Source organism: Barbus barbus (genome assembly GCF_936440315.1).
Source record: "Barbus barbus genome assembly, chromosome: 15".
Classification (NCBI taxonomy): Eukaryota; Metazoa; Chordata; class Actinopteri; order Cypriniformes; family Cyprinidae; genus Barbus; species Barbus barbus.
The window spans coordinates 14,313,450-14,339,739 of NC_136743.1; the positions used below are offsets into that span (position 1 = coordinate 14,313,450).

The following is a 26,290-nucleotide window of genomic DNA, read 5'->3' on the forward strand; positions in this document are numbered from 1 at the left end:
CATTGCATGCAAAAAGACCTGTATGGTGACTATGGGGCTATGTAAAATATTTTTTGCAACTTACTAGGTTTATCATTTGTCTTTTTTCCCGATGTCGATAATCAACTGTTACCTGACTGTTGACGTCAACATCGCGATACTTATGAGACATACTTATGAGCCCAGCCCTACTATCCACTGGCATCCACACTTCAGCAAGTTATACAACAACCTACTGGTCAGCCTTAATCCTAACACCAGATGCTTCTTACTTCAGCAGCTCGTAGTTCTTCTCGTTCAGGCGAACTGCATTTTCCCTCCAAAACTTCTCTGATTTGTGCACTGGACTCCATTCCAGACGGCCAGACTTCAGCTCAGAGCTGTACTCATCAAAAGAACTACAAGAGGAAGAAGGAAAGCAGTATAAATGTGAGGAAAAAGAAACCTGTTGAAAACATGTTGAGAGTATGTGGGCTTTACCTGAGATCCTGAACGCTCTCTCCCAGTCTTTCCAGGAGGAACTTGATGTCATCAGTGATGTCCTCATCATCATATTTCTGCTGGTCCAGGTTCTCCAGCTGTTTGAGCACTTTGCACTGGATCATGGCAAGAGCGTACTCCTGACGGGTCTCTCTCTCAGCAGACTTCTCCAGCAGGTTCTTCAGAAATAAACAAACATGAAACCAGTTAATTTTGTTATTGTAGAAAATATTCAAGTGGATAATAAGCACTAGGAGTTCTGAAAATAATCTAAGCACAATTTATTCGGATTTCTAGAATAAAATCCATCAAATATCATGTTATCAAATATCAAGTATCATGTTACTGTTCTATAGATCTGCTGAATCCATTATGTGTTACGCTTTTACAATATGGCTTGGTAATGTGTATGTTAAATCTAGGTCACAACTTCAAAATGAGGTAATGTGTTAATAATCGGTATGGTGCCCCTAACTTCTCTTCAGGAGATTTTTGAGAGGTCTGTAAAGAAGCAGAGCCTTAAAAGTATTGGTGATCCAAGCCACATTCTCCATAAGAAATATGAGCTGATCTGTGTGTGTGTGTGTTTTGTAACTTTGTAAGTTAATCTGCTCTCTTGACTCCTCAAGAGAAATTTCTCCTTATGGAGACAATAAAGAAAGAAATGAATGAAAATATACTGTGATGAATGCAATAATTCAGAAATAGATATCTCTCACAATATTTAAATTATAACAATCATGTTCTTTTATCAGATTTCATTTGAAGGTGGATACCATGTTACCATGGTGTTTAGTAATAAAGATGATATTCAAAACAAAAGATGACCTTGAAGTTGTTTAAAATTTTAGATCAACAGTGGTTGAATAACTAACTTGAACCTTTAAGACGTGTCCTTGTCTTTTGCAGTCAAAAGATTTGGTAAATTCAAGACTATTTTCCAGCAAGAGGGACACTGCAGAGCTTTGGAATAAATTACTATTTGAATTGTTGAGACTGTTGTAAAGAGAAAGTCAGTGCTTTAAATTTTAAATATGCATTTAACATTTTTTTCAGAGTTTCTACTTTTAAAAAAGGTCAAAAAAGCTTTGTTCAACCACATAGTGCGTGCAAAGATGTTTTACTTGCACCCATTTGACACAGCCCCTTTCGACAACCAAAAAAATGAACCCCTGCACTAAGCAATGTGACTTGAAGAGGAAAATAACATGCCATATTGGAACACGAGTGCTTTTATTTCTCCGAATTCATTACAGTCTTAATGGACATGGCTCATTTGGCAGGAAATGCTAACATAAGCTTTGACTTCCTTTTTAAAAGCCTTTGCTCTTAGCTGTACTAAAATTAGGTGTTGCTCTTTGAAAACTCTCATACAAGCCTTGAAAATATGCCCTTTCTGGCATTACTGGAAAATTCCTCTTAAGTTGTTCTTCCAGATGCTACCGGTAGTCATCAAGTTAAATTGCTTAGATCAAATTGGGTGAAATATCAAATCAACTCATGCGTCTACTCTAAAAAAAAGTTAATGGACATGAGATTGCTCAGATGTATAAAAAAAGAAAGGAAATTATTAAATGAATCATATTTTCCTTTCATGTCTGCTGGTTTAATAAAGTTTAGCTGTAGGTTTTATGATAGACTCAAGGTGGCACATACATTTCATTCCACAAGCAGCCTAAGAAGACGAGCTCTCAAACAGGTTAAGTATTGATAACTGATGAAACAGAACCAGATTTCATTTCAAATAGGCCTGAAACGCTGTTACTGAGACAATTCAATTTGAAGCTAGTGAAGTAGAAACCAAGTAATAATTAGGCATCTCATTGCTTCCTAGCAGCTTTTAATCACCAGAATTGTGACATTATTATACAATAAAGCCCCTGACGAAATTGAACAATTAGAGTCAGAGAACACTCAGCTGTCCAACAGGAAGGTTATCAAGCTGTTGAATGTATGAAGGACAGCAAAGATATAAAAGAGGAGTAAGTAAGCTTGCAAAGGAAGACTTCATATTAAGAGGCAGTGACAGACTCCTAATAGAGCGATAGCTGCAGTGTTGAATTACAATAGTAATGCATTTTGAAGAGGCGATGAACAGTGCAGGCATTTTAATTTGCCGCAGCCTAATGTTTTGTTTCATTGCGGACTGCTGTAAGGCAGTTTGACAGGTCTTGATATTGGCAGTCCTGCTGCAAACATAAATTTTTTTATGCAGTCCGGACACATTTCTCCATTTTAAACAAAAGCTTCATAGCTATTCTCATTCTCATTGCCATATACGGCGAGTCACATCCCTTATCAGATCTTTTTCCAGATGCACCCAATACAATGTGACTATTCTCTGACACAAGAGAGGAAGTTCTCTTCATACATTTGTAACACAATTTCTGGCCTTTTAATTCTTGTTTTGCAACACATAATAAATCATGGTGAACAGGTCAGAACTCTGATTAGCCCAATGTACAGCTGCAGTTAACAAGATGATGGATTGTTAGCACAGTGCTATCCTACACCTTCCTCTGTGACATTCTGCATCTATGCATACTTACACACTGCTTTCCCATTCCATGGAAATAAGGCATTGATGAATGAGCAGTAAGTGTGGTTCATTGGCATGAGAGTAAATTAACTTTTTTTTAAAAAAGACACTCGGATTGAGAATTGGAAAATGATAGAGCGACAGAGTGTTAGATGCTGTAGAATGATAGAACGATAGACAGCTAAATAGAATGCTAGATAGCTTGATAGAATGTCAGACGTAAATAGAATGCTAGATAGCTTGATAGACTGTCAGACGTATAGACAGATAGATAGATAGACAGACAGACAGACAGACTCAGAATTGAAAAACGAAAGAAAACAGTTTTACATACAGCAGAATGATAGAATGATGGATAGCAGGGGAAGTCGTGGCCTGATGGTTAGAGAGTCAGACTCGTAATCCAAAGGTTGCGGGTTCGAGTCTCGGGCCGGCAGGGATTGTAGGTGGGGGGAGTGAATGTCCAGCGCTCTCTCAACCCTCAATACCACGACTGAGGTGCCCTTGAGCAAGAACCGAACCCCCAACTGCTCCCCGGGCGCCGCAGCTTAAATGGCTGCCCACTGTTCCGGGTGTGTGTTCACGGTGTGTGTGTGTTCACTGCTGTGTGTGTGCACGTTGGATGGGTTAAATGCAGAGCAGGAATTCTGAGTATGGGTCACCATACTTGGCAGTATGTCACTTCACTAGTTCACTAGATCGAATAACAGACAGAATGAGAGAGTGATGGATGGATGGATGATAGCTGATGTCTGCCTGAGCAACAGACAGACAGTTATATACTATATATAGGCACTTTAAATAAACTAGAAAATGGCTATATTTTTAATGTTTATTTATAATGTATTCATCCGTCATATTTGTAGTCTAATTCATTTAATTTCATCTGTTCTTTGGAGAATTTACACAGACCAAGTGACATCATTCCTGTGTAATCACAACTCTATAATAATAAGAATAAAGAATATTTGCTTTACAAGTATAAAAATAGACCTATGATCAGCTACAATAATAAGCTGATTAACACGTATAAAGAATCGCAACTAGGCTAAACTACAGACCAATATCCTCAATCCTGAGTGTTTAAAGTATTGCTTTAGGCAATACTATAAATAAAAGTGAGGAAGAGCGTACAAATGTGGAACATAAATAATGGCAAATGTGCAGAGGCAGATTCATTGATAGCTGCAAAATGGAAGCCATGTAATCATGGATAGGCACAGAGAAAGAATACCTAGTCAGGACAACTTAATAAGCTCTTCAGCAGGTGAGATGAATGAAGCGCTGCACTCTAATTCAATACTGTCAGCGATATGGACAATGAATTCATTACACAACTCTAATACCAACAACAGAGCCCAGCTTTCAGGGCTAATTTGAACATTAAATGTAGCCTGCACTATGAACGCCATGTGCAGGAAAATGAAATGCAGAATAAGAGTAACAAGCAGCCTGTTTTTGTGCCTCGGCTATGTATTAAACAAATATGTGCCGGCAGTGGAAAAGTAATAAGCTCGACGGAAGATAAAATGCCTTAGGACTACATTTGGTCTAGCACTATATTCTAATTCAAATGATCAACACTAGCAGGAAGGGCAATGTGGGGGTGACCTTTTTTTTTTTTCCATTTCTAGTCTCTAAAAACTAAGCACTGAATGGGCGATGACGCTAGAGTGTGGAAGAGATTAAAATGAGCGCTGTTGTCAATCTGCAACCTTAATAAGGTAATAATGGGGTTCTTAGTATATTCATCATGAAAGCTCTGGTTAAATTAAATCCTTTCAGAATAAAAGAGTGAGTGATCCGCTAATGGACTTTGAAGAGGACACCTTCTGCTGAGCGATGCCCTGATCTAAAAAAAAGTGAGAAAACAGACACACCCATCCATCTGTAATGAATTCAGCACATGCACTGTTTCATTCATTATTTGTACACCAAAAAAACCAACAATCAGTTAAATAGTCTGGCATCAGACTTAATGATCATTCATTAAGTGCTTTTAGAGATATGTTTATATGGTGCCTTTACTTATCTTCATTTAACAGATGCTTTGCAATCCATTTCCTTAAAGCACTCTAATTGCAGCAATGGTGCCTTGTACATGATTGGGGTTAAGTGTCTTTCTCGCAAGTGTCTAATATGTTATGGCTCTGAAAAATGTTTCACGCTTTAAGTGCGAGAGGTCACAACAGTTCAAATTATGCTCTAATGACCTTTTTTTTTTTTAAATAAACCAATTAAAAGTGCACTGTTCGTCACTAGATGTTCAGTGGGGTTGACAAGTCTGAGAACACACTAAAAAAAATCTCTTTTCAACCTGTAATTAAATAAAGAATTTGAAAACATTTAGAATTCAATTATTTTTTGAAAGTTTAATTTTAAATAAGGACATTCTAGATTACTAATTAAATAAGCAAATGTGGGGAAAGTAAAATGAAATACTAAGAAATCAAAACAACAAAATGATAAGAAAACAAAACAAAATATTAGAGGAATAGTTCACCCAAAAATATACTCACCCTCAGGCCATCCAAAATGCAGATGTCTTTGTTTCTTCATCAGAATAGATTAGGAGAAATTTCGGGTGCCGTCAAAAACATCACAATAATCCACAAATAATCCACTCTAGTCTCTAATCCATCAATTAATGTCTTGTGAAATGAAAAGTTGTGTGTTTGTTAAAAAACAATCTGAAAGAAATCTTGATCTCTGCATATTTTTCTCTTGATTTAGGAGAGACAACTTTTTCAGAAGCAATATTATGGATAGGGGACTCATATTTTAGCTGGAAGAAATGGTTTAAAATGTCTTGATGTATTTATTTATTACAAATAGGCATCTTGTGGGTCACTAACATTACTTGTGGACTTTTGTGATGTTTTATTAGCTCTTTAAATTCTCATTCTGACGGCACCCATTCACTTGCGGAGGATCCACTGGGTGAACTATTCCTTTAAAAATGTATCAAAAAATAATAAAAGCGTATTCATTTAAAAAAAAAAAAAGCATAATGGATGCATTTTAGCTATTGTTCTCAGATTGTTGGAACTAGTAACAGTGACATAATTGATTGCAAATTATTCTGTGATTTCACTGTAATAGAAAGCAGGCGGCTGAGTGATGGAGTAGGAGTGTGTATCTGAGAGGATTCAGGGGTGGCGTCAGTGTGAAATAACCTATTGGTTTACTGCAGCTGAGTCAATCAGATTTTTAGGGGAGCTGAAATAAAAGCCCTATTAAACAGGGTCCTACAAATGCTTGATGCTTTTTTTTTTTTTTTTAAGGCATGAGGCTGATTTTAAAAAGAAAATTTGGGGAAAGGACACTGGGTTGCAAACGAGTGCGGTTTGAAGCAGACGCGCTTCATGACACATACCCTGAAAGCAGCCAGGATTATGCGAGTGACCTTCTCTTTGACAGACTCTTGGAGGATGTCGGAGAGCGCCGGTACCACGTTATAGCGCCGCAGCTGTTCGCAGAGTTGCGGGCTGAATGCCAGGAGCCACACGCAGAAGATCATCTGATACTGCAGCTGGAAGCCACACTTATTGCTCAACACTGCTGTGATGCTGAAAGATGGACAGACAGAACAGTCGAAGTTAGAAAACAGTAGGGCATCTCGTCCCTAATGGTGTGCTGAGAGGATGCTCTTCATAAAGCCCTGATGGTTTGATGGGTGAGATGAGGGGAAAATGAGAACCCACATTTTTGTGATGTATAATGAGACCATTACATGAAAGAAATTTTACTTGAGAGGCAAGAAAAATAAAATTATCTTCAGAGAAGCCTCATTATCCTGTCTTCTACGCTGTCTGTACACTAGCAAACAAAATAACTTTTATGATCACAGGGCTAAAACCTGCTAGGACAATAAGAGATGCTTTCTTGTTCTACACCATTTGTTCTTCAATACGTAAGGGGATGGGGAGCATAAAAGGGGCGTGAGTAGAGCACACTGTTAATTGTGTGCTGCAACTTTAAAAAAATAATGTGTAGGGTTTCTATTCCATTTGACCAATCAATTATCATGCCCTTTCCAGACTACTAGTTACAGATTTAAAAATAATTTCAAAGCGATTTCACTCAAACACAGCAAGTGTTTCCTAGCCAATGAAATAAGTTAAGTAACAATTAATTAAATAATACAATTTTAAATAAATCTAAATGATAAAACATAATAAACAAATAATTCAAACTTAACTATAAATAACTATAGTGTATACAACTATAAATAAATGATACATTATAAATAATATATACATATATACGTCAATAAGATTTTTTAAAGATATTGATCATTTTATTAGCAAGGATGCGTTCATCAAAAAAGACATTTAGAATTTTTAAAAGATTTCAAATAAATGGTGTTCTTTTTAATGTCTTTAACATTGATAATAAAAGTATTCTTGAGCAACAAATCAATTTCAATGATTTCTGAGGGATCATATGATGTCAAATTCAGCTTTGCCAGCACAGGAACAAATTACATTTTAAAACAACAGAATACAATAGAAAACAATTATTTTCAAATTGCAAAAGTATTTCACAATATTACAGTTTTTACTGTATTTTGATCAAATAAATGCAGCCTTGGTGAACATAAGAGACTGCTTTCAAAAACATTAAAAAAAACATTTAGTTTTACTCCAAACTAAAGTGTATTCTATCTAAATCTAAACCATTACATTTAATATTAAGTATTATTTAATACAATATTGTTACAAATATTATAAATTTTAGGTCTGGAAATAACAATTATAAAATCCTCAAATACTTCTTGATAACCATAACACAATGAGAGCTTAGGTATTGTTTACTATGTGCAATATTACCCAAAACATGACCTACATATTAGTATGAAAGTGAGTATTACCAGTTCACTCCGTCGGCCTCCACCCAGGCGAATCTGTATTCATTCACTCTCAGCATGAGCTGCAGGCAACCAGCGACGCACTGAACGTACTGGGAGCTCTGTGTGGGTCAGAAGGAAAAATACACATACACGACACACACACGCACAAATTAGCATGCACACAAACACAAAAGGACAACACGATCAGAACACGAAGAACAGAACAGTTCAGATAAGCAGGGAAATGGATGCATGAAATAACAAGCCCATCCTTTTCAGTAACTAGCAAAGGAACACAATGAAACTAGGCTGCTCAAGCAGCATTTACACTCTTGGTAATTCTGCATTCACTTATGCACGCACGTGCAGTACAGCTCTGACTTTTAAAAAACGCCTTTTGGGTAACATGCTGGATCAAAGAGACAATCCCACAATGCAGCAGAGAGAAAGCAGCAGCCTTGAAACCTGGACAGAGTGAGTGAATCATAGAGAGATGTTAGAGGAGATGTGGCTGAGAGGAGAGAACAGACTCAGTCATTAACTGGGGAAGATGATGCTGTAGATCAGCACCATATGCATAAAAGCAGAGTGGCCCAGAGAATAGAAGAGACAGGGAGACAGGTCATGAAGAATAGCAAAGTGCAGACGTCTCAAAAGCCATGAGAGGAAATTGAATTAAAATTTGTGGCTGCTTGCATTGCGCCAGCAGAGTCAGACTCGTGACATGATGAAAGGAAAAAATATATATTTTCAAATGAACTCTAAAAAGCGCACAAAGAAATGAAAGAGGAAGATTGCTACAGTGCAAGACAAAAGCCTTCTGGTGGTCTTTTCAATCTATCAAGTCTAGTATCTTAAAAAAAAAAACTATGACCACAGCCACTGAAAAGAGAGGAAAGAATCTTTATAAAAATGCTTATAGATGGACACAGACAAAAAAAAGTGTTGTATTAGAGAAGTACATCTGTAGGAAAAAGTGAAAAGATTCAGTGGATATAAATGAAAAAAAAGAAAGAAAAGCAGTGGACAAGAAACAGCGTGTGCCGCATCCCGAAAAAGAGAGGGGTGAAGATCTCGGCCTCTGAAAGGTGATGGAGGCTCGTTCACACAGTTGCACACCCGCCTCCTTCATCTGTGACATACTCACTTCACTGGGGGAGATGGTCCCTGTTCCAGGTTCAGCACCTGTACCATGTGGTTTCTAACAAAAAACAAAAAACAAAAAAAAGATAGAAAGAAAAAAATCTGTAATTTTGAGCCTCTTGTTGCTGCGAACTAGAGCGGTATTCTTGGACAATGATGGGAGGCATATGACTCCTGTGTGAGTGAGACAGCTTGTTCATGACAGGCAATCGTCTAAAATTCTGTGGGAGAGTGGCCCTGAATTTATTTCAGTCTCAGCTGCACTGCAAAATGAAATGCTTAAGCTTGGTACAAGAGCTAAATCACAATTTGGATGAAAAGACACAAAAGTCAACACTTTTGCAACGGCATTTAAAATGAAAACTCCAATATAATAAAACTGGTATTTATAGTCATTTCCAGCATAGAATAATAGACAGTATTTTTTCCAGATTAATTGAAAACATTTATTCACAGCCAGCGCAGCTTAGCTACAATGAAACAGATTTATGGAGTGCACTGTGAGTGGTCTAATAAACATGAACTGCTTTGAGAGGTCTTATATTTATGATTTTCAACATTCATTAATTCAGAGGTCCCTAGGGCTAAAATATGAAATTGCATGCAAAATGCAACATCCTATTACAGTAAGGTGATTTGTAGGGGAAGTGAAAATGAAAGCTGGATTTTATCATGTGATCTCTAAGTATATGCATTCACTGAAAGCTAGAAACCAGTGTATGAATAAACACATACACATGTAATGTTCTCATTCAGCAGAGAACCAAAGCACTGCTGATCTCTCATAGTCATAATAAAACAGCTATGAAATAGTAACTTTATAAATAATAAACTAAATAGTTTTTGTAATACATCAAGAGTTCTTTCATTCATTTTGAAGGTATTTTATTAGATGTCATTCATTCATTATTAATTTATTTCATAAGCTCATAAAAGCAGAATATCATTCTAGTATGTTTCATCTAATCGGAAATAAATGTAAACTATCTTATTCATTATATCTACTGAAGAATAACAGACTATTTATACAGTATATTTAACAATATCTATACAAGTTGCAACAGTCATGTTTTTATTCACTCCTTTCATGTCGGCATTAAATAAACCAATCCAATGCAATACTCTGTCTCAAGGTTATGGAGAATTTAAAGTGTATCACTGTGTCTTTCCATTAAGTTCAAGAATGCACTCTCAAGCCATTTTCTAATGAAAGCAATTGGAAACATATTGAATGTGTTAGTACGCAAAAAGGGATGTTTTCAGTAATTAAATTGATTTCTTACAACTATGAACCCCCAGAAATTAATTGCATACACACTTTGCTTTGTTAAACCAAAATGACATCTGTACTTAGGTGGATCTACACTACTGTTCAAAAGTTTGGGGTCAGTAAGACTTTTAAAAACTTTAACAGAAGCTGTGATCATGCGGTGTCGTAATAATCGCAATTCTGAGTTGACAATACGTGACTTCTTCTTGTAGCTGTTCCAAGTCCTCGAACTCGGAATTATGCATTTTTATGGCAACACTTTCAAAGCCAATGTGTTCACATGCACGTGTTGTCATATCAGAATTATACTAATAGGCAGCTTTTTTTTATTTTTTTATTTTCAAACAAATGCTGTTCAGTTAAAATTTCTTTTCATCAAAGTGGAAATTATAACATCTCTACAAAAATACTAAGTAGCACAACTGTTTTCAACATTGATAATGAATCATGTGACACTTGGGGTAGTCGTGGCCTAATGGTTAGAGAGTTGGAATCGTAACCCAAAGGTCGCGGGTTTGAGTCTCAGGTCTGGCAGGAATTGTAGGTGGGGGGAGTGAATGTACAGCGCTCTCTTCCACCCTCAATACCAAGACTGAGGTGCCCTTGAGCAAGGCACCAAACCCCCAACTGCTCCCCGGGTGCCGCAGCATAAATGGCCCACTGCTTCAGGTGTGTGTGTTCACTGCTGTGTGTGTGCACTTAGGATGGGTTAAATGCAGAGCCCGAATTCTGAGTATGGGTCACCATACTTGGCCACTCTCTGAATTATGTCATTCTCTCTGAAGACTGGAGTAATGGCTGCTTAAAATTCAGATTTGCCAACACAGGAATAAGTTGTATTTAAAAACATTTTCAAATAGTGAACAACTATTAATAATCATTGATAACATAAAAGCACATTGGTAAGCATAAGATGCTTTTTTTAATTAATTAAAAGAAATCTTATGATCCAAAACTTTTGAACGGAATGAGGACACAATTTGTTTGCATTGAAATGCAATCAACTGGAGCTATGATGGTGGAGTATAATCTAAAAAAAAAAAAAGTACTAAAAGTGTCTAAACTTAATCTAATAATAAAAAAAGTGGCAGGGACATGTCCCACCGTAAATGATGCCTATGAGTGAAAACAAGATTTTGTAATGTTGACAGCCTTCAAATATAATCAAAACACTTGTTCTGTTATTGGCACTGCATGTAAATGGAAGTTCATTACAACTATCCTCAAACATGTCCTTACAAAACACATTTCTGCACTCTGATGTAAATGGATTTCGGTTCAGGCTTGTGAAATGACACAACATCTGAATAAAGGTTATTTAACCCTTTGATGCACTACATGGGTCTGAAGTGACCCGACTGAGTTTATTTTTTCTATATCTTTGCAAGAAATTAATTGAATCATTCAGAATTCAAGGAATTCCTCAATTAAACTGTTTTTGATCATCACATTCTTATTTCTTTCTTACTTTTTGAATAAAAATCGTTTTTGTGTCACTACCCTTCTAATGCACAACATGGGTCTAAAATGACCCGTATTAATTTCCTATGTTATTTCAGTCATGGCTGGGTGTTTCTTTGCTGAAAAGAAAGTCAGCTGTCAGCTGAAAATATTCAACAGGAACAAATAAATTCCTTGAGAACTAGAACTTCCCGCTCATGTCCACTGCAGTCATAGCCTTCACATTCTTTCTGATTTGAGTGATCCTTTTCTATCTAGCTAGCTAAATATGTTTAACATGTGAATTATTGCTAAATATGCAGATACATTACGGGTCGTTGGCATGAATTGTATTCGTGATGGAGCGGTGATGGAGCGAAAACCACAACGCTCCGACTTTTTAAAAATCCGCTCCTCGCTCCATTCAAAATCACACCGCTTCACTCCGCTCACATACCTTGATTGTGAGTAACTGTTGCTGTCATGACAGATCTATTTCAGAACCAGCCGCTATCAAAATAATCTGGCTACGGGCACGGGACACTTTTGGCCCACGGGCCGCCTGTTGCCGACCACTAACCTAGACTATGTGTCACAGGGTCAATCTGGAGTTGTGGGTGTAAATCCAGCTCTCCTAGATGAAAAAGACTCTGCGATGGCACTGAAGACTTGTCTGATGAGTTCTCTGAAGAGGAAACTCAGACCCAGTCCAATAGATTGAGTAAAAATGGTTTGCACCATTTTTGGAGCAGAATTTTAGACAAGTTAGATTTCCCTGTAGGATGCAATATTGTAAATACAGGAACTTAGTAACTGACAAAACATCCTGCCTTTCACTGCCACTGATTAGGACAAAACTCAGATATACATGGAAAACAGCTTTTATTTTTTGCTACTTTATAATGTTCCGCCTGGTAAACTGACAGGCTTGGCTTGGCATAAATATATCATGCATATCTACACCAAAAAGGTATTGTGGTGCATGTATCAAAAGAAACAGAGACAAAAACACAATTCAAGATGTTGTTTCACCAGTTCTCCCAAGCAGGTAACACAAACAAAATAGAAAGTCTCTAGAAAGCCATGCTGAACCGGCACATCAGAGTGTTTTTTTTTTTTAAGCGAATAAGTTGGTACCACCACAGGTAAGGTCGACCCCTGGTTCCCATGTGCTGGTGGTAAATGACTCAACCCAGTGCACTTAGCACCACTGCGCCCTGAGTGAATCTCTTAATCTGTATCTGTGGCTGGCCTGCTGCAGCAGAGCTCACAGCTCACAGCTCATTCTGAGTCAGGAGGATCCAGGATCAAATCGTGCTCTAGGCACTTCTCAGTTTATTCTTCTTGTTGTGCCCTTTATATAAAGCACTCTGCTGCAGTAGTGGCCTGACACGGCTGCCTCTGTAGATCTTGACCCCCTACTGTGTACATGTAGGATACGAGAAGTGACACAGTACATACAAATTCACTCGTTCCTGTGCAGGTGCTGCAAAGTGTTTGACACTTTGTTTTGTTAGCAATTTTCCATGACATTTCAATGGCCTTTCCAATTATGTTTCATATATAATATAAAACAATCATTCAAATCAGTCTAGTTATGAATCATTCCGAGAAATTTGTGAACCAATTAAAATGATTACATTACTATAGCTCAAGGAAATTTACTTTAAGCAGATCTAATAATTGGGTGATTAGATATTGTATTGTACAACAAAGTGTATAAATTATAGAAATATTAATTACTTCATCAAGCCTTTGATATTTGAAGATTTCACATTCGACCCATTTTAAAAAATAAAATACAAAAAGTGTTCAATCAAATATTTCTTAATTTATTTGATGTTAGTTTATTTGCTTTACATTTGCCAAAAAAAACTTTCCGTTTCAGATAAAATTAGAATCTTAAATTTTCAATGTGGACTCAGACTTTTGGACTTCACCACTTTAACAAACATTACTTTAACTGTTATCGATAGTAACTAAAGTAAAAAACTAATACAAATAACCAACTTCAATATGAAGTCTCCCTATTTAAACCCCCAAAAACCTAAAGGCAAGAAAAAAAATTAAAATGGAACACAGCGCACGGCCAGTGCTTTGGCACATCACAAATAATTTTATGTCTGAGCTTGCCTTTCACACTCCAGTGAAAGGAGGACGATTGAAAACAAGAAGAAACTGATGGCATCTTTTGAAGTTTCATTGTATAGGAAAATTTACATCATAAGGCAACAGTGATCCAGATACAGTAGGTTATGTTCTGTGACTGACGCAAGAAGCAGATGTGTTTTAGATAAGGTGAAGAGCTTTTCAAGAAATAAAAGCCTGGTGAGAAACAGAGTTTCTGTGCAGCATGAGCTATTTTTCATAGTAATCTTCAAATCTCATGTAAAACATTAACATCATTTGCTCACTCCCATGTTGTTCCAAACCTACAGTGGTGGTCAAAATTATTAGAACACTAGTATTTTCACCAGCTAAAATATGATTTTAAGTCAGTTATTTCTATATTTTTATGTAATGTGTCAGTAGGAAATATCATTTCCAAATATTTATTTTGCCATTAATTGTAATGATCCAGTGAGATTTTTGTTTGCACAAAGAGTCTGACAACAGCCAGTGCTCCACACAGAGATCTGATCTCATCATCAACCAGTCTGTCTGGATTGGCGTGAAGAAACAGAACAAACTGAGACAGACTAAATCCAGAAGAACTGTGGCAACGTCTCCAAGATGCTTCAAGAGACCTACCTGCAAAGCTACAGTACAGTTAAACGCTTTAGGCACTTGTGTAAAAATGCTGTAAAATGAGGATGCTGTCAAAAATAATGTCATAAATAGATCTTCTTTAACAATTCAATTCTATTAACTAAATTAAATCAGCATTTGGTGTGACCATCCTTTGCGTTTAAAGCAGCTTTTCATTTTGCCATTAAAGAAGCTTTTGCCCTTGGTGCACTTGTGCATAATTTTTCAGGTAGCTTTGCAGGTAGGTCTCTCGAAGCATCTTGGAGATGTTGCTACAGTTCTTCTGGATTTAGTCTGTCTCAGTTTGTTCTGTTTCTTCACGTCATTCCAGACAGACTGGATGATGATGAGATCAGATCTCTGTGTGGAGCACTGGCTGTTGTCAGACTCTTTGTGCAAACAAAAGTCTCACTGGATCATTACAATTAATGGCAAAATGAATGTTTGGAAATGTAAACTGACACACTACAGCAAAAGATAGAAATAACTGGCTTAAAATCATTTTTAGCTGGTTAAAATACTAGTGTTCTAATAATTTTGGCCACCACTGCATATACATTTCTTCTTTCCATAGGACAAAAAATAGACATTAAGCAAAACAGCCTCTGCAGTCTCCATTCACTTTCATTGTATGAAACAGATGCAATGAAACAGACACTGAGACTCAGTCACTAACATTCTAAATAACATCTCCTTTTGTGTTTCAACAAAAACAATCGGTCATTCAGGTCTGGAATGAGATGACAGTGAGTAAATGACTGAATTGTGATTTTTGGATGAACTGTTCTTTTAATTAGTTAGAGAGAAGGTCTGCTGAATTTCGGACAGAATCTCTTTGTTTTCTACCTGAGAGCTGAGCTGGGTCTTAATCCAGTTGAAGTAGTAGTTCAGGTCACTGCCCTCCATCAGGTCACGTCCCCAGGCAGCCAGCTTGGCTATGATCCGTGCAGCCTGAGGGAAAGAAGAGAAATGTTGCATCAGTGCTTGAAAAATGCATTTCTGTTAGACGTGGCTTTCATACAGATACTTGAAAACAGGAATATCTATAAGCCTTGTCTGGGCTACAGCCTAGTGTGCCTTGTTTGGGCTCAATAAACTGGAATAGAGTTTGTATAGCGCTCATAGCATTTCCCAATCCTGTTCTCAGTCTCTCTCCTCATCATTTTCTGTCCTCTCTCTGTTTTCCTCTGAATAAAAGTGGCAAAAGGCCAAAGGACAATTAACAGCCTTAATTGCGATAAGTAATGGCAACTGTTGCTCCTCATCCATCTGAAACATTCAACCTGAAATGAAACATCCTAAATTAACATTTCAGGCAAATGAATATGCAACCACTGCAGAATATGCTTGAATTATTGGTCAGATGAAGTGATTTATTGATAGCTCTAGCACTCCCAACATCTGTGTGTGCGCTATGGTAATGAATGCATTGAGAGTAGGGCTGCAACAACGAATCGATTAAATCGATAAAAATCGATTACTAAAAGAGTTGGCAACGAATTTCATAATCGATTCGTTGTGTCGCGCGACGCGGAGACGTTAGATTATATAAAAAAAAAAAAATAAAAAAAAACTTTAGTTGAGCGCGGAGCGGAGTGAACACACTCGGTCTCTCTCGCGCACGGGTGCTAGCAGAGTTCGGCGGAGCTAAAATAAAAAACGAGCGGAGGTAGAGGAAAGATAAGATACATGGGAGGCAGAGAAATCCGTGCGACCCAAGTCATCCAAGGTGTGGGAGCATTTCACACTAAATAAACAGAAAAAGTGTGTTAACTGCAATGCAAAGTGTCTGAACAAAGTAAGTGAGAGTGTGTGTGTGTGTGTGTGAGTGTGTGCGTCTGCGAGTGTGTGCATCTTTGAGTGTGTGCGCCTGCAGTGTAGTGTAGAGAACAAGTTCTGACATTCAAACAAATCCTGTTAAATTTTCTGATTTGTATTGTTCTTTATTTTTTATAAATTATTTATTGTTCTGCAGGTGCGTGTCTACGTGGTTAGGTGCCCCCTCTACCAGATGTCTTGCGATAGGCTTGTTTTTAGTAAATTTCTAACTGCATCTGGCGTATCTTGGCATGTGTAGTCAGCTACCTAGGGCCGCTTACTTCTCTTCTTTATTAATTTTAGGCATTTTAGGGTGATCTAAATGACAAATGTCGAGAGCGCATAATGTTACGCGATCATGTAATGCGCGAGCACGAATCTCTCCACTCGCAAGCGGATTTCCTTCACTCGCACAAAACTGGACGTGTGCTTTTAAATCTACATTGTTCTTTTATGAATTGGCTCGGGTCTCACTCAGATATTGTGTGTATGCTCAAACGTTATCCTCGCATCACTGAAGACCAGAAAAGCTTTTTTTTTTCTAATTCAAGTGAAGAGTAGGCTTTTCTCACTAAATGGAAGCAAGCTGAATATAGTTAGCCTTCTCTAGTTATTAATTTTATTAATACTTATTTTAGTTAAGTGCTTAAATTGTAAATATGCATTTATTAAATTATTTTATGTAGTGCATTTGTATTTTGTTGTTTTTGCATATAGTTATAGAAGCATATCAACCAGGTTCCAGAAATAATCACCAAAGCTGCTTCTGAAATAAGTGGGGGTGCTCTCTTAATGCACATTTTCACATATTTTGTCCCTTCTATTGCTATCAATATGCTGATACTTCGAGAGCGAATCCTGCATAAATATGCAGATGTCATTCCCAAAACTTTGCAACGTGTGTGGGCAAAAAACAAAGTTCTACATTTTAAATGGATTGCCTAGAAAGCTTGCAAAGAGCGCTCATAACCAATAAAGCTGTCACTCTTTGTTCATCGCGATCTCACAAAGTTCTGTGCGTACCAATGAATCTCACACTGTGCAATTAATAGCCTATATAATATAGGCCTATTAACATCATGTATCCAACCCCTCCCCCCGGCCACCCTCTTTTGAGGCAGTGCCCCAGACTGGCCCCCCCATTTAAAATGCTCTAGACACGCCCCTGTTGTTCTGGCAGCTCAGGTGGCACTTTATTTAAAAAAAAAAGTCTATATATTTGGCAGATGTAAAGCATACATGTGTATGTTTTTTGTGTTAGTCCATTTTTATTTTATTATTATTATAACAGCTCTGGGATGTTCAAGGAGCAATGTGTTTGTGCACTTTCTAAATATTTTAGTTCTGTTTTTGAATAAAGGGTTGGAAATAAATGCCTTGTTTTTGGTTTTTTATCCGATTCATCGATTAATCGAAAATATAATCGACAGATTAATCGATTATTAAAATAATCGTTAGTTGCAGCCCTAATTGAGAGCTATTCTGATGTTCCCAGAAGACATGACATTTACTCTGCTCGCCATGCAAAAGGGGAACTTCAGTGTTTCATTAAGAGCTGAGGTGAGGATGGCAAGGGGAATCAATACCATCCTTATGCAGTTCAGCACCCTGCGACCGCCGTCTGCCTGAAGGGTAATTAAACTGTGTCGACTGCCTTCACGCTGTTTTGTGACGTATGTATCCCTAAAATGAGAGTATCCTGGGAAAACGTTTTGCTTTTGAGTGAATGTTCAAAACTAAGCATGGAAATCTTTTTGATGAATTATTGATAGACCCCATACTAATTACGGGCTCTCAAACAAAAGGTTTAGAAGTAATAGCCCTGTGTATAATCTGACGCTGTTGAATAAAAATAACCATAATTTATTGCTTTTAAGAACAAAACACAATGCTATTTTATAGTAAGCAGAATACTGTGTAGAAGAATGTGGACAACTCCGGAAACTTGCTATATTTCTGTTTAGAAATATACATCATTCCAAAGTAATTACAGAGAGAAGGGAGGATAAGCTAACTTTGTTCAGTAATTACTTGGAAACATTTTTCTTCCAGGAGAAAAGGGTTGTGAGATATTGGTCCATATTTCATGGTGACTTTGTTATGTAAATGCCGCTGAACCATCAGTAAACACCACCTGCACACTCCTGAAATTGAATTGCGAAATTTAAGCTCTTATGCGTGTAGTTCAATTTGCTTTTCTTTTAGAAGAAAACAGGAGGTCAGATGAGCTTCTTAAAATACATTAAATTAATTTCCCTGCTAAGACAAATAATTTAAGTAATATAGTGATTATTTTTAGCTCATAATTGCAATAAAGAACTTTCTGCCTAGTATGGCTGTATGAAAATAAGTAATATTATATTATTACAATTTAAAACAACTGTTTTCTATGTAAACATTTTAAAATGTGAAATGTCATTTATTCCTGTAATGGCAAAGCTGAATTTTCAACAGTCATTACTCTAGCCTTCAGTGTCACATGATTCTTCAGAAATCATTCGAATATGCTGATTTGGTGCTCAAGAAACCCTTCTTCTTTTTCTTCTTCTTCTTATTATAATTAAATGTTAAAAATGGGTGATTTGCTTTATCTTTGTGAAAACTCTGAAATAATTATTTGGTGAACAGAAAGTCAAAATTTATATATTTAAAAATATAAATATTCTGTAACATTGCACATTTGACTGATTAAATGCATTATTGCTGAATAATGCATTTAATGACCACAGCTTTTGTGTATATTATAGATATTTATTATCTATTTTTTGCCTGATAGCAACTTACCATGTGAACAGTAAAGAGATCTTGACGGTTCAGCATTGGGAGGAAATACGACCAGGCTGTATTCTTAGTCTTCTTGGCATAATCAAAGAAGATATTCACTCTCTGGTGATTTTCCTGCATAGTAGAGCAGAAGACCCATTATTGCAACATAAAATAAACTGATAAGAAAAGCTGGGTGATTATAGAAAAATAACAATCTCAGTCACATCGTCTGATGTATAGTTAAAAGCTTTCCACAAATGGACATTAAAAAAGTAATTGACTACATCTGCAAGGGTGAAGTACTTCCATTTCATCACCACTACAACATGAGCTATACTTAATATACCCTAGCCTACATCACACACATGATACTTGACAAGACACATTTATAAAATGAATTGATTTTTAAAATGGAAAGATGAGCCTGTTTATTATCTTTGTTGTAAAATTATAACCACTTTGCATATGAATAGATCTCATCATAGAGGCATAGGCTAAATGAGCTGTGAGGGGACACGTCACTGTATGAATACAGAAATACTCAGTATAGACTGTACACTAGGGGTGTGAATCGGCACTGGTTTCACGATTCAATTCGATTATGATTATCATGTCAACGATTCCATTCAATTCGATATCATGATGCATCCCAATGCATCACGATTATATCAAATTTATTATGAGCATTTTTATTCAATTATATAAGCAGGCTACTTTTTAAAATAATTGTTAATTAATTGATTGGTATATTAATTAATTATTATTATTGTTAAGAATTAAAAGTAAATATAGCTTCAAAACATACAAGCAAATATAAAGTAGCCTAATGAAGGGGGGGAAAGACAATTACATGATAAACAAAACGCTTTTTCAGTATCTGGGAGTGCTTTAAGTATCGAAAGTTTACAGATAATCATAGTTATGGGTTTTTCTTTTTTCCTCGGCCTTATTGCCATTTGATTATTAGCTACTGATGAGATCATAGACACTGGCAGCTTTAATAGACTGCATTCACACTAATGCACAGATTTATTTCCACATATCAGATGTTTTGTCCTGTTCTGAAAACACGCTGACTGTGTTTACATCAATTTCGTATCATAAAAGTAGATGCAAGTGCCGCGAGCTTCAGGACAAACAAACACAAAGTGCACGCGAAAGTCTGTCAGTACGTGAGTTTCGTGCATCTAATACGTACTGCATTCCAAACGGCAGAAATTAAAGCATATCTAAAGTAAAAGTCTAAAATAACAGCTAGTGGAAGCACTGTCAAGCAATGCTCATGTGTCTCACAGTGCATATTCTGTGCAATGAAGCATGCCGCGTTTGTCTCTCACATACACACGTCCCATATGCGGGAAAAAGCCAAGCTCAGATTTTAAAATAGAGAGTGCATTTTTAATACTCGCGTGACAAGCGCGTATGCGAATGACGTCATAGGCTATAATCAATTGTGGTCTATTACTGCATAGATGCAGAATCGTCCAAGTTCGCATCGCAATGTATCGATTAATTTAGACACCCCTACTGTACACAGAATCGCAGACTCCATAAAAGCTATTGAAAGTGGGTTTTATGAAGGCCATCTATCAGCACAAACTTAAAAGATAACATTGACAAAATATACAGCGAAATAGCCAAGCTAGAGCATCAATCTGCATCTAGGCCATTACATACTATTTATTCAAGGATTGGCAGAGTGACATTATTAATCAGAATCAGTTTGAAGACGTGACATTTTTCCTTTTTGAACAAGACCAAGGCTGTGAAGAGACAAAAAGCAAATGTCATAGTAATATTCATGTAACTGTCTGCATTTTTTATTTCAATACACTATACACCTTTCAACAAAGATAATGCAGTGTCAATTTATGCCTTATATATGAACACTCTGAAGCTTTTAAGTGAGACAGGCTATGAGAAAACAGACATTAGAGTTGGACTTTTTACGTCTCCGAAATGGTGTGTTTTTACCTGCAGCGTGTCATCAATCAGGGTCAGGATGTACTGAACTGTTTGCTCTTTAGATATGTGAGCCATAAGGTTGAGGAAGGTCTTTGCACACTACAACAAAATATGTTAGAAGAATTAGTAAAGTGTACAGTCTTCAGACGAAATACAACATGTAAGCCTAGTCATTTCAGAAAGCATTCATTTATATAAAAGGGTTTCTAAGATTTGTGGTTCTGAAAACCAACCAAAAATAAAAACACAGGTAATGATCTAGCTCTGTTATGTTAAATTAGCGTGGTACATTTCTTCTTGTAAACGAATTATTTAAAAGATTGGTAGGGGCAAAACTAATATTAGAAGAATGTCATATCCACCTGATGTCCTTCTTTTGTCAGAATTGCTTGCTTGTCCTCAGGCCCGGCAGTTTCAAACTTCTTAATGAACTCGCAGTCTTCAGCTGAGATCATCTGGCCCCTGAAAAGCATGAAACTCACCAATGACTAAAGGGAGTTAGGCAGTAGGCACAACAAAAGGCGATCCAGCAAAGTGCATCAATTGTTCACATTCTTTTGATTAAACATATTTACTCTCACTTGCTTTCTTACTGTTTTGATCTGTCAAAGATCCAATATATCCATTCTCAAAAGCCCACACTAATAAATCATATTTCTCTCATCTGTGGAGAGCTAGCAGGACTCAATAATAAGGATGGGATAAAGGGTCGGGCCCATTGATAAAACTGTTACTTGTCCCATTGGGTCCCATTGATCACAAATGAGTGTCTACACCTTAAAAAAGGTGCACTCAGTATTTTTTCAGTATAATTTCTGACTATTATTACAAATGAAAAATCCAATGTTCTATAGATCTAATACAATAATTGTATTTGCTGAAGGATCGAAGGATGATCAAATGCAAACTATGTGTTTTGCTTCAAGAGAGCAACAATACATTACTTTTTCTTTTATATACATTTATTCTCCATTTATTCATTCATTTCTTTATAATCATTGTATTACTCCATTTAATCATATAATCATTTATAATAATGATTTATTGATTATTAAGGTATATTATATTGTTGTTTTTTATATTATTTTCCCATTGTTGTTTAGCCTTATGATTGTGTGGTTTCAAGGGATGTTAGTCTTCATGAATAAGAGATAAGAGTGTATATTTATGGAAATTCAAGGTTTATGGGATGTTGTTGTGAAGCAGTTTGGTATAACACTACTTCTTGTATTTGTACTGGTCAGACGAAATCTGGGCGAGCATTGAAACATACACAACTAAGCTTATTTAAACAACTCTGCTCCTTTTTTATCATCATTACTTCGTCTCTTGCTTCTGCTCTTCATTGGCTTGATCAGTCAACTTCTTGGCTTAATACAGTTTTGGGTACCAGACAAGACTTGCTGTTAACAGGTTTTGGGAATTAGACGACTTTGCTGATTAGTTGTGGAGGCATGATCTAATATTGCTTTACTGTATGTTGCAAAAATACATTTTGTTGAGCTCTGCATTGTTCCTTCAAAACTTGTGAGAAATATGAGAGAACACTGAAACTTTCTGAACTGTAATTTTGCACTTTTACTCTGATTTTTAAGATGGTGTTAAGGACTAGCGTAAGATGAACAACCAAGTGCATTTGTGCTATTGCCTTCCTTGCATCAATCTGATTTCATCTGCCACATGCCCTCTGCATTAATATGCATCTGATTTAAACTACAAGTATAGACAGATTATCATACTTCATTAAGCAGTCTTTATTATACTTCATTTATTAGTTTTTTTCTAACTGAATTTTGATCATCTTCACATTTATGTAACTATCCCATTGCCTGGTTTATAGCAGAACAAAAATAACAACAACTATACTGCAACACAAATATAACAAAAATACTACCATTTAAGTCTGAATGGTCTGATGTCGGTAGGATTTTTTTGAAAGAAGTCCCTTATGCTCACCAAGGCTGCATTTGTTTGATCAAAAATCTAGCAAAAACAAACTATTACAACTTCAAAATAACTGTTGTCCATATTAAAATACAATTTATTGCTGTGATGGCTAAGCTGATTTTTTTTAAGCAGCTATTACTCCAGTCTTCAATGTTACACGATCCTTCAGAAATGTGGTGCTCAGGAAACATTACTTATCATTATCAATGTTAAAAACAGTTGTGGTGCTTAATAATTTTGTGGAAACCGTGATGCATTTTTTCAGGATTATGTGATGAATAGAAAGTTCAAAGAAACAGCATTTATCTGAAACAGATTTTTTTGTAACAATTTAAACATTTTAAAACCCATTTAATGCTCCAGCTGCTACATAAAAGTATTATTTTCCTAATTTCACTAAACCTGACCCCTTTTGAAAAGCAGAAGTCAGTGATTAAAAACAGAAGACAGGGATTTTGTAATACAAAAAGGAAATGACAAGCTCCGTGTCTTTTCATTGGACAACATTTTAAAAGTCAACTTGTCTCACATGCACTTTGGAAGCCAATCATATAAAGACCTTGACATCACTGAAAAGTTTTCTGGGTTTTATGACAGGGGAGAGTTACTACTATACTACTATGTAAACAGTAAATAATATAAAATATAACTATAATTACCTAGATTCTGCTTAAGCATAAATTACTACATTTAGAAGCATCTTCATTTAAAAAAAAATAAATAAATAAGTAATGTAGTTTGGTAAATAACATTAAGGGAGGACTATGCATACAAGAAATGACAAACCTTAAAACACTCACTCTCAGAACCAGAAAAAAACCAGAAAAACACAGACACAGCCAGCCACACACACACTACCTCCATCATAACTGTCACAAGACAATGACACAAACTCAGTTTCCTTAAAAGAACTAGAACTTCTTCCTGTTTTAGAGAAGCATTACACCAGGGAAATTAGCAAATATGCAAAGTTAATTTAAGTTATTTAATCTGTATCAAAGAAAGAAACCAAGATTCAAATTCTCAAGATATACAATTCTGAAGATACACAACTGGTTTTGATCTTGTTTCATAGTCAGTGACCTCTTCAAACTAGTGAGCTGCCAACATAAGACAGCATTTTAGGCATCATAGGCTCCAAAAATGTGGTCTCTTGTAACAGTATGCTACAAGATCCAAAAATGTTTCAGATTTCAGATGTAGTTGCTCCATTGGATCCAGGAGAGGAATATTGAAGCAGAAGTGGCATGGAGATGTACTCACTGGAGGTAGGACTGCCAGTTGACCTTGTTTGCTCGGACCTCTGCGGCCTTGGCTGCGATGATGTTGGTAGGGACGGCAGCGTCCACTGCCCCTCGGATATCCATCTTGAGTTCTTGTATATTAGGGCCTTAAAACTGAACACAATATCAAATCGTGATGTGCTTCAGCTGTCCCTAGAAAAGCCACTATGACAAATTCTGCAGCATCTGTGCTCATTCAGCTAGCTCCCCTCGAAAAGAGGTTAGAAACATGGAAAACACAATGAAAAAAAAGTGTATTACTCGCGATTACTGTGCAAAACCTACAGTGTGTTACTAATAAACAATCTATTTAGCGTAACGTTAGCAAGCGGGGTTAAGTTGGTTTTGTTTTCGATATTCGTGACACATTCAGAGATAAACGGCAATAACTCCAAATCGACTTGCCATAAAACAATCTAAACAGTGTGACCACCAAAAGAGCAAAGCTGATCATGTTTCACAGCCTTCTTTTTCATAATTTTCGGTCGATGTAATAAGCACTGCCCCGCACAAGCAGTCGCAATGTGCATTAAACCGGGAGAGCTCACTCTCCGCGGTGCTTTCAGTAAGGGACCGAGGGGAAAGTGCAAGTTTTCTTCGTTTTTTGCTATAGCTCAGTGGGCAGTGTTTTTGTAATAGCTTTTTAGTTAAAGGACCTAGAGACATGAGACCAGTGTCCATCAATAGAGGGGGACAGTGGACAATTTTCACAACCTTCCATTTTACCCCTACTGGTAGAAAAGGGAATTATATTTCCAAAATTATCCTTCTTTTGTAATAACTTTTATCAGCAGGAAGATAGAGACATGAGACCAGTATCCATCAATAGAGGGGGACAGTGGACATCTTTCACAACCTTCCATTTTACCCCTACTGGTAGAATAGGGAATTGCATGTCCAAAATTAACTTTCTTTTTGTAATAACTTTCGTCAGCAGGAAGATAGAGACATGAGACCAGTGTCCATCAATAGAGGGGGACAGTGGACAATTTTCACAACCTTCCATTTTACCCCTACTGGTAGAAAAGGGAATTGCATGTCTAAAATTATCCTTCTTTTGTAATAACTTTTATCAGCAGTAAAATAGAGACATGAGACCAGTGTCAATCAATAGAGGGGTACAGTGGACATCTTTCACAACCTTCCAATTTACCCCTACTGGTAGAAAAGGGAATTGCATGTCCAAAATTATCCTTCTTTTGTAATAACTTTTATCAGCAGGAAGATAGAGACATGAGACCAGTGTCCATCAATAGAGGGGGACAGTGGACAATTTTCACAACCTTCCATTTTACCCCTATTGGTAGAAAAGGGAATTGCATGTCCAAAATTATCCTTCTTTTGTAATAACTTTCGTCAGCAGGAAGATAGAGACATGAGACCAGTGTCCATCAATAGAGGGGGACAGTGGACAATTTTCACAGCCTTCCATTTTACCCCTACTGGTAGAAAAGGGAATTGCATGTCCAAAATTATCCTTCTTTTGTAATAACTTTCGTCAGCAGGAAGATAGAGACATGAGACCAGTGTCCATCAATAGAGGGGGGTAGTGGACATCTTTCACAGCCTTCCATTTTACCCCTATTGGTAGAAAAGGGAATTGTATGTCCAAAATTAACATTCTTTTTGTAATAACTTTTCTCAGCAAGAAGACAGAGACATGACACCAATGTCAGTCAATAGAGGGGGACAGTGGACAATTTTCACACCCTTCCATTTTACCCCTACTGGTAGAAAAGGGAATTGCATGTCCAAAATTAACTTTCTTTTTGTAATAACTTTCATCAGCAGGAAGACACAGACATGAGACCACTGTCAGTTAATAGAGGGGGACAGTGGACAATTTTCACAACCTTCCATTTTACCCCTACTGGTAGAAAAGGGAATTATATTTCCAAAATTAATATTCTTTTTGTAATAACTTTCGTCAGCAGGAAGATAGAGACATGAGACCAGTGTCCATCAATAGAGGGGGGTAGTGGACATCTTTCACAGCCTTCCATTTTACCCCTATTGGTAGAAAAGGGAATTGTATGTCCAAAATTAACTTTCTTTTTGTA

At 36.7% G+C, this 26,290-nt stretch overlaps 1 protein-coding gene across 3 annotated transcripts in view; it reads right to left on the bottom strand.

Annotated features, from left to right (window-relative positions):
• LOC306880846 (V-type proton ATPase subunit H-like) overlaps positions 1–26,290 on the bottom strand; it is a 63,705-nt gene that overhangs the window by 14,516 nt on the left and 22,899 nt on the right. Inside the window, exons 2-11 of one of the 3 annotated variants that reach the window (XM_079434631.1) lie at positions 24,211–24,344; positions 21,363–21,462; positions 21,010–21,099; positions 19,054–19,167; positions 15,298–15,402; positions 8,998–9,051; positions 7,872–7,969; positions 6,375–6,567; positions 460–638; positions 252–377 (exon numbers count right to left, since the gene is read on the bottom strand). In XM_079434631.1, coding sequence (XP_079290757.1) covers positions 252–377; positions 460–638; positions 6,375–6,567; positions 7,872–7,969; positions 8,998–9,051; positions 15,298–15,402; positions 19,054–19,167; positions 21,010–21,099; positions 21,363–21,462; positions 24,211–24,314 — 1,163 coding nt within the window. In that variant the 5' untranslated portion in view covers positions 24,315–24,344. Of the gene's footprint in view, positions 1–251; positions 378–459; positions 639–6,374; positions 6,568–7,871; positions 7,970–8,997; positions 9,052–15,297; positions 15,403–19,053; positions 19,168–21,009; positions 21,100–21,362; positions 21,463–24,210; positions 24,431–26,290 lie in introns of all 3 variants that reach the window. The other 2 variants (XM_079434632.1, XM_079434633.1) reach the window with 2 other exon arrangements.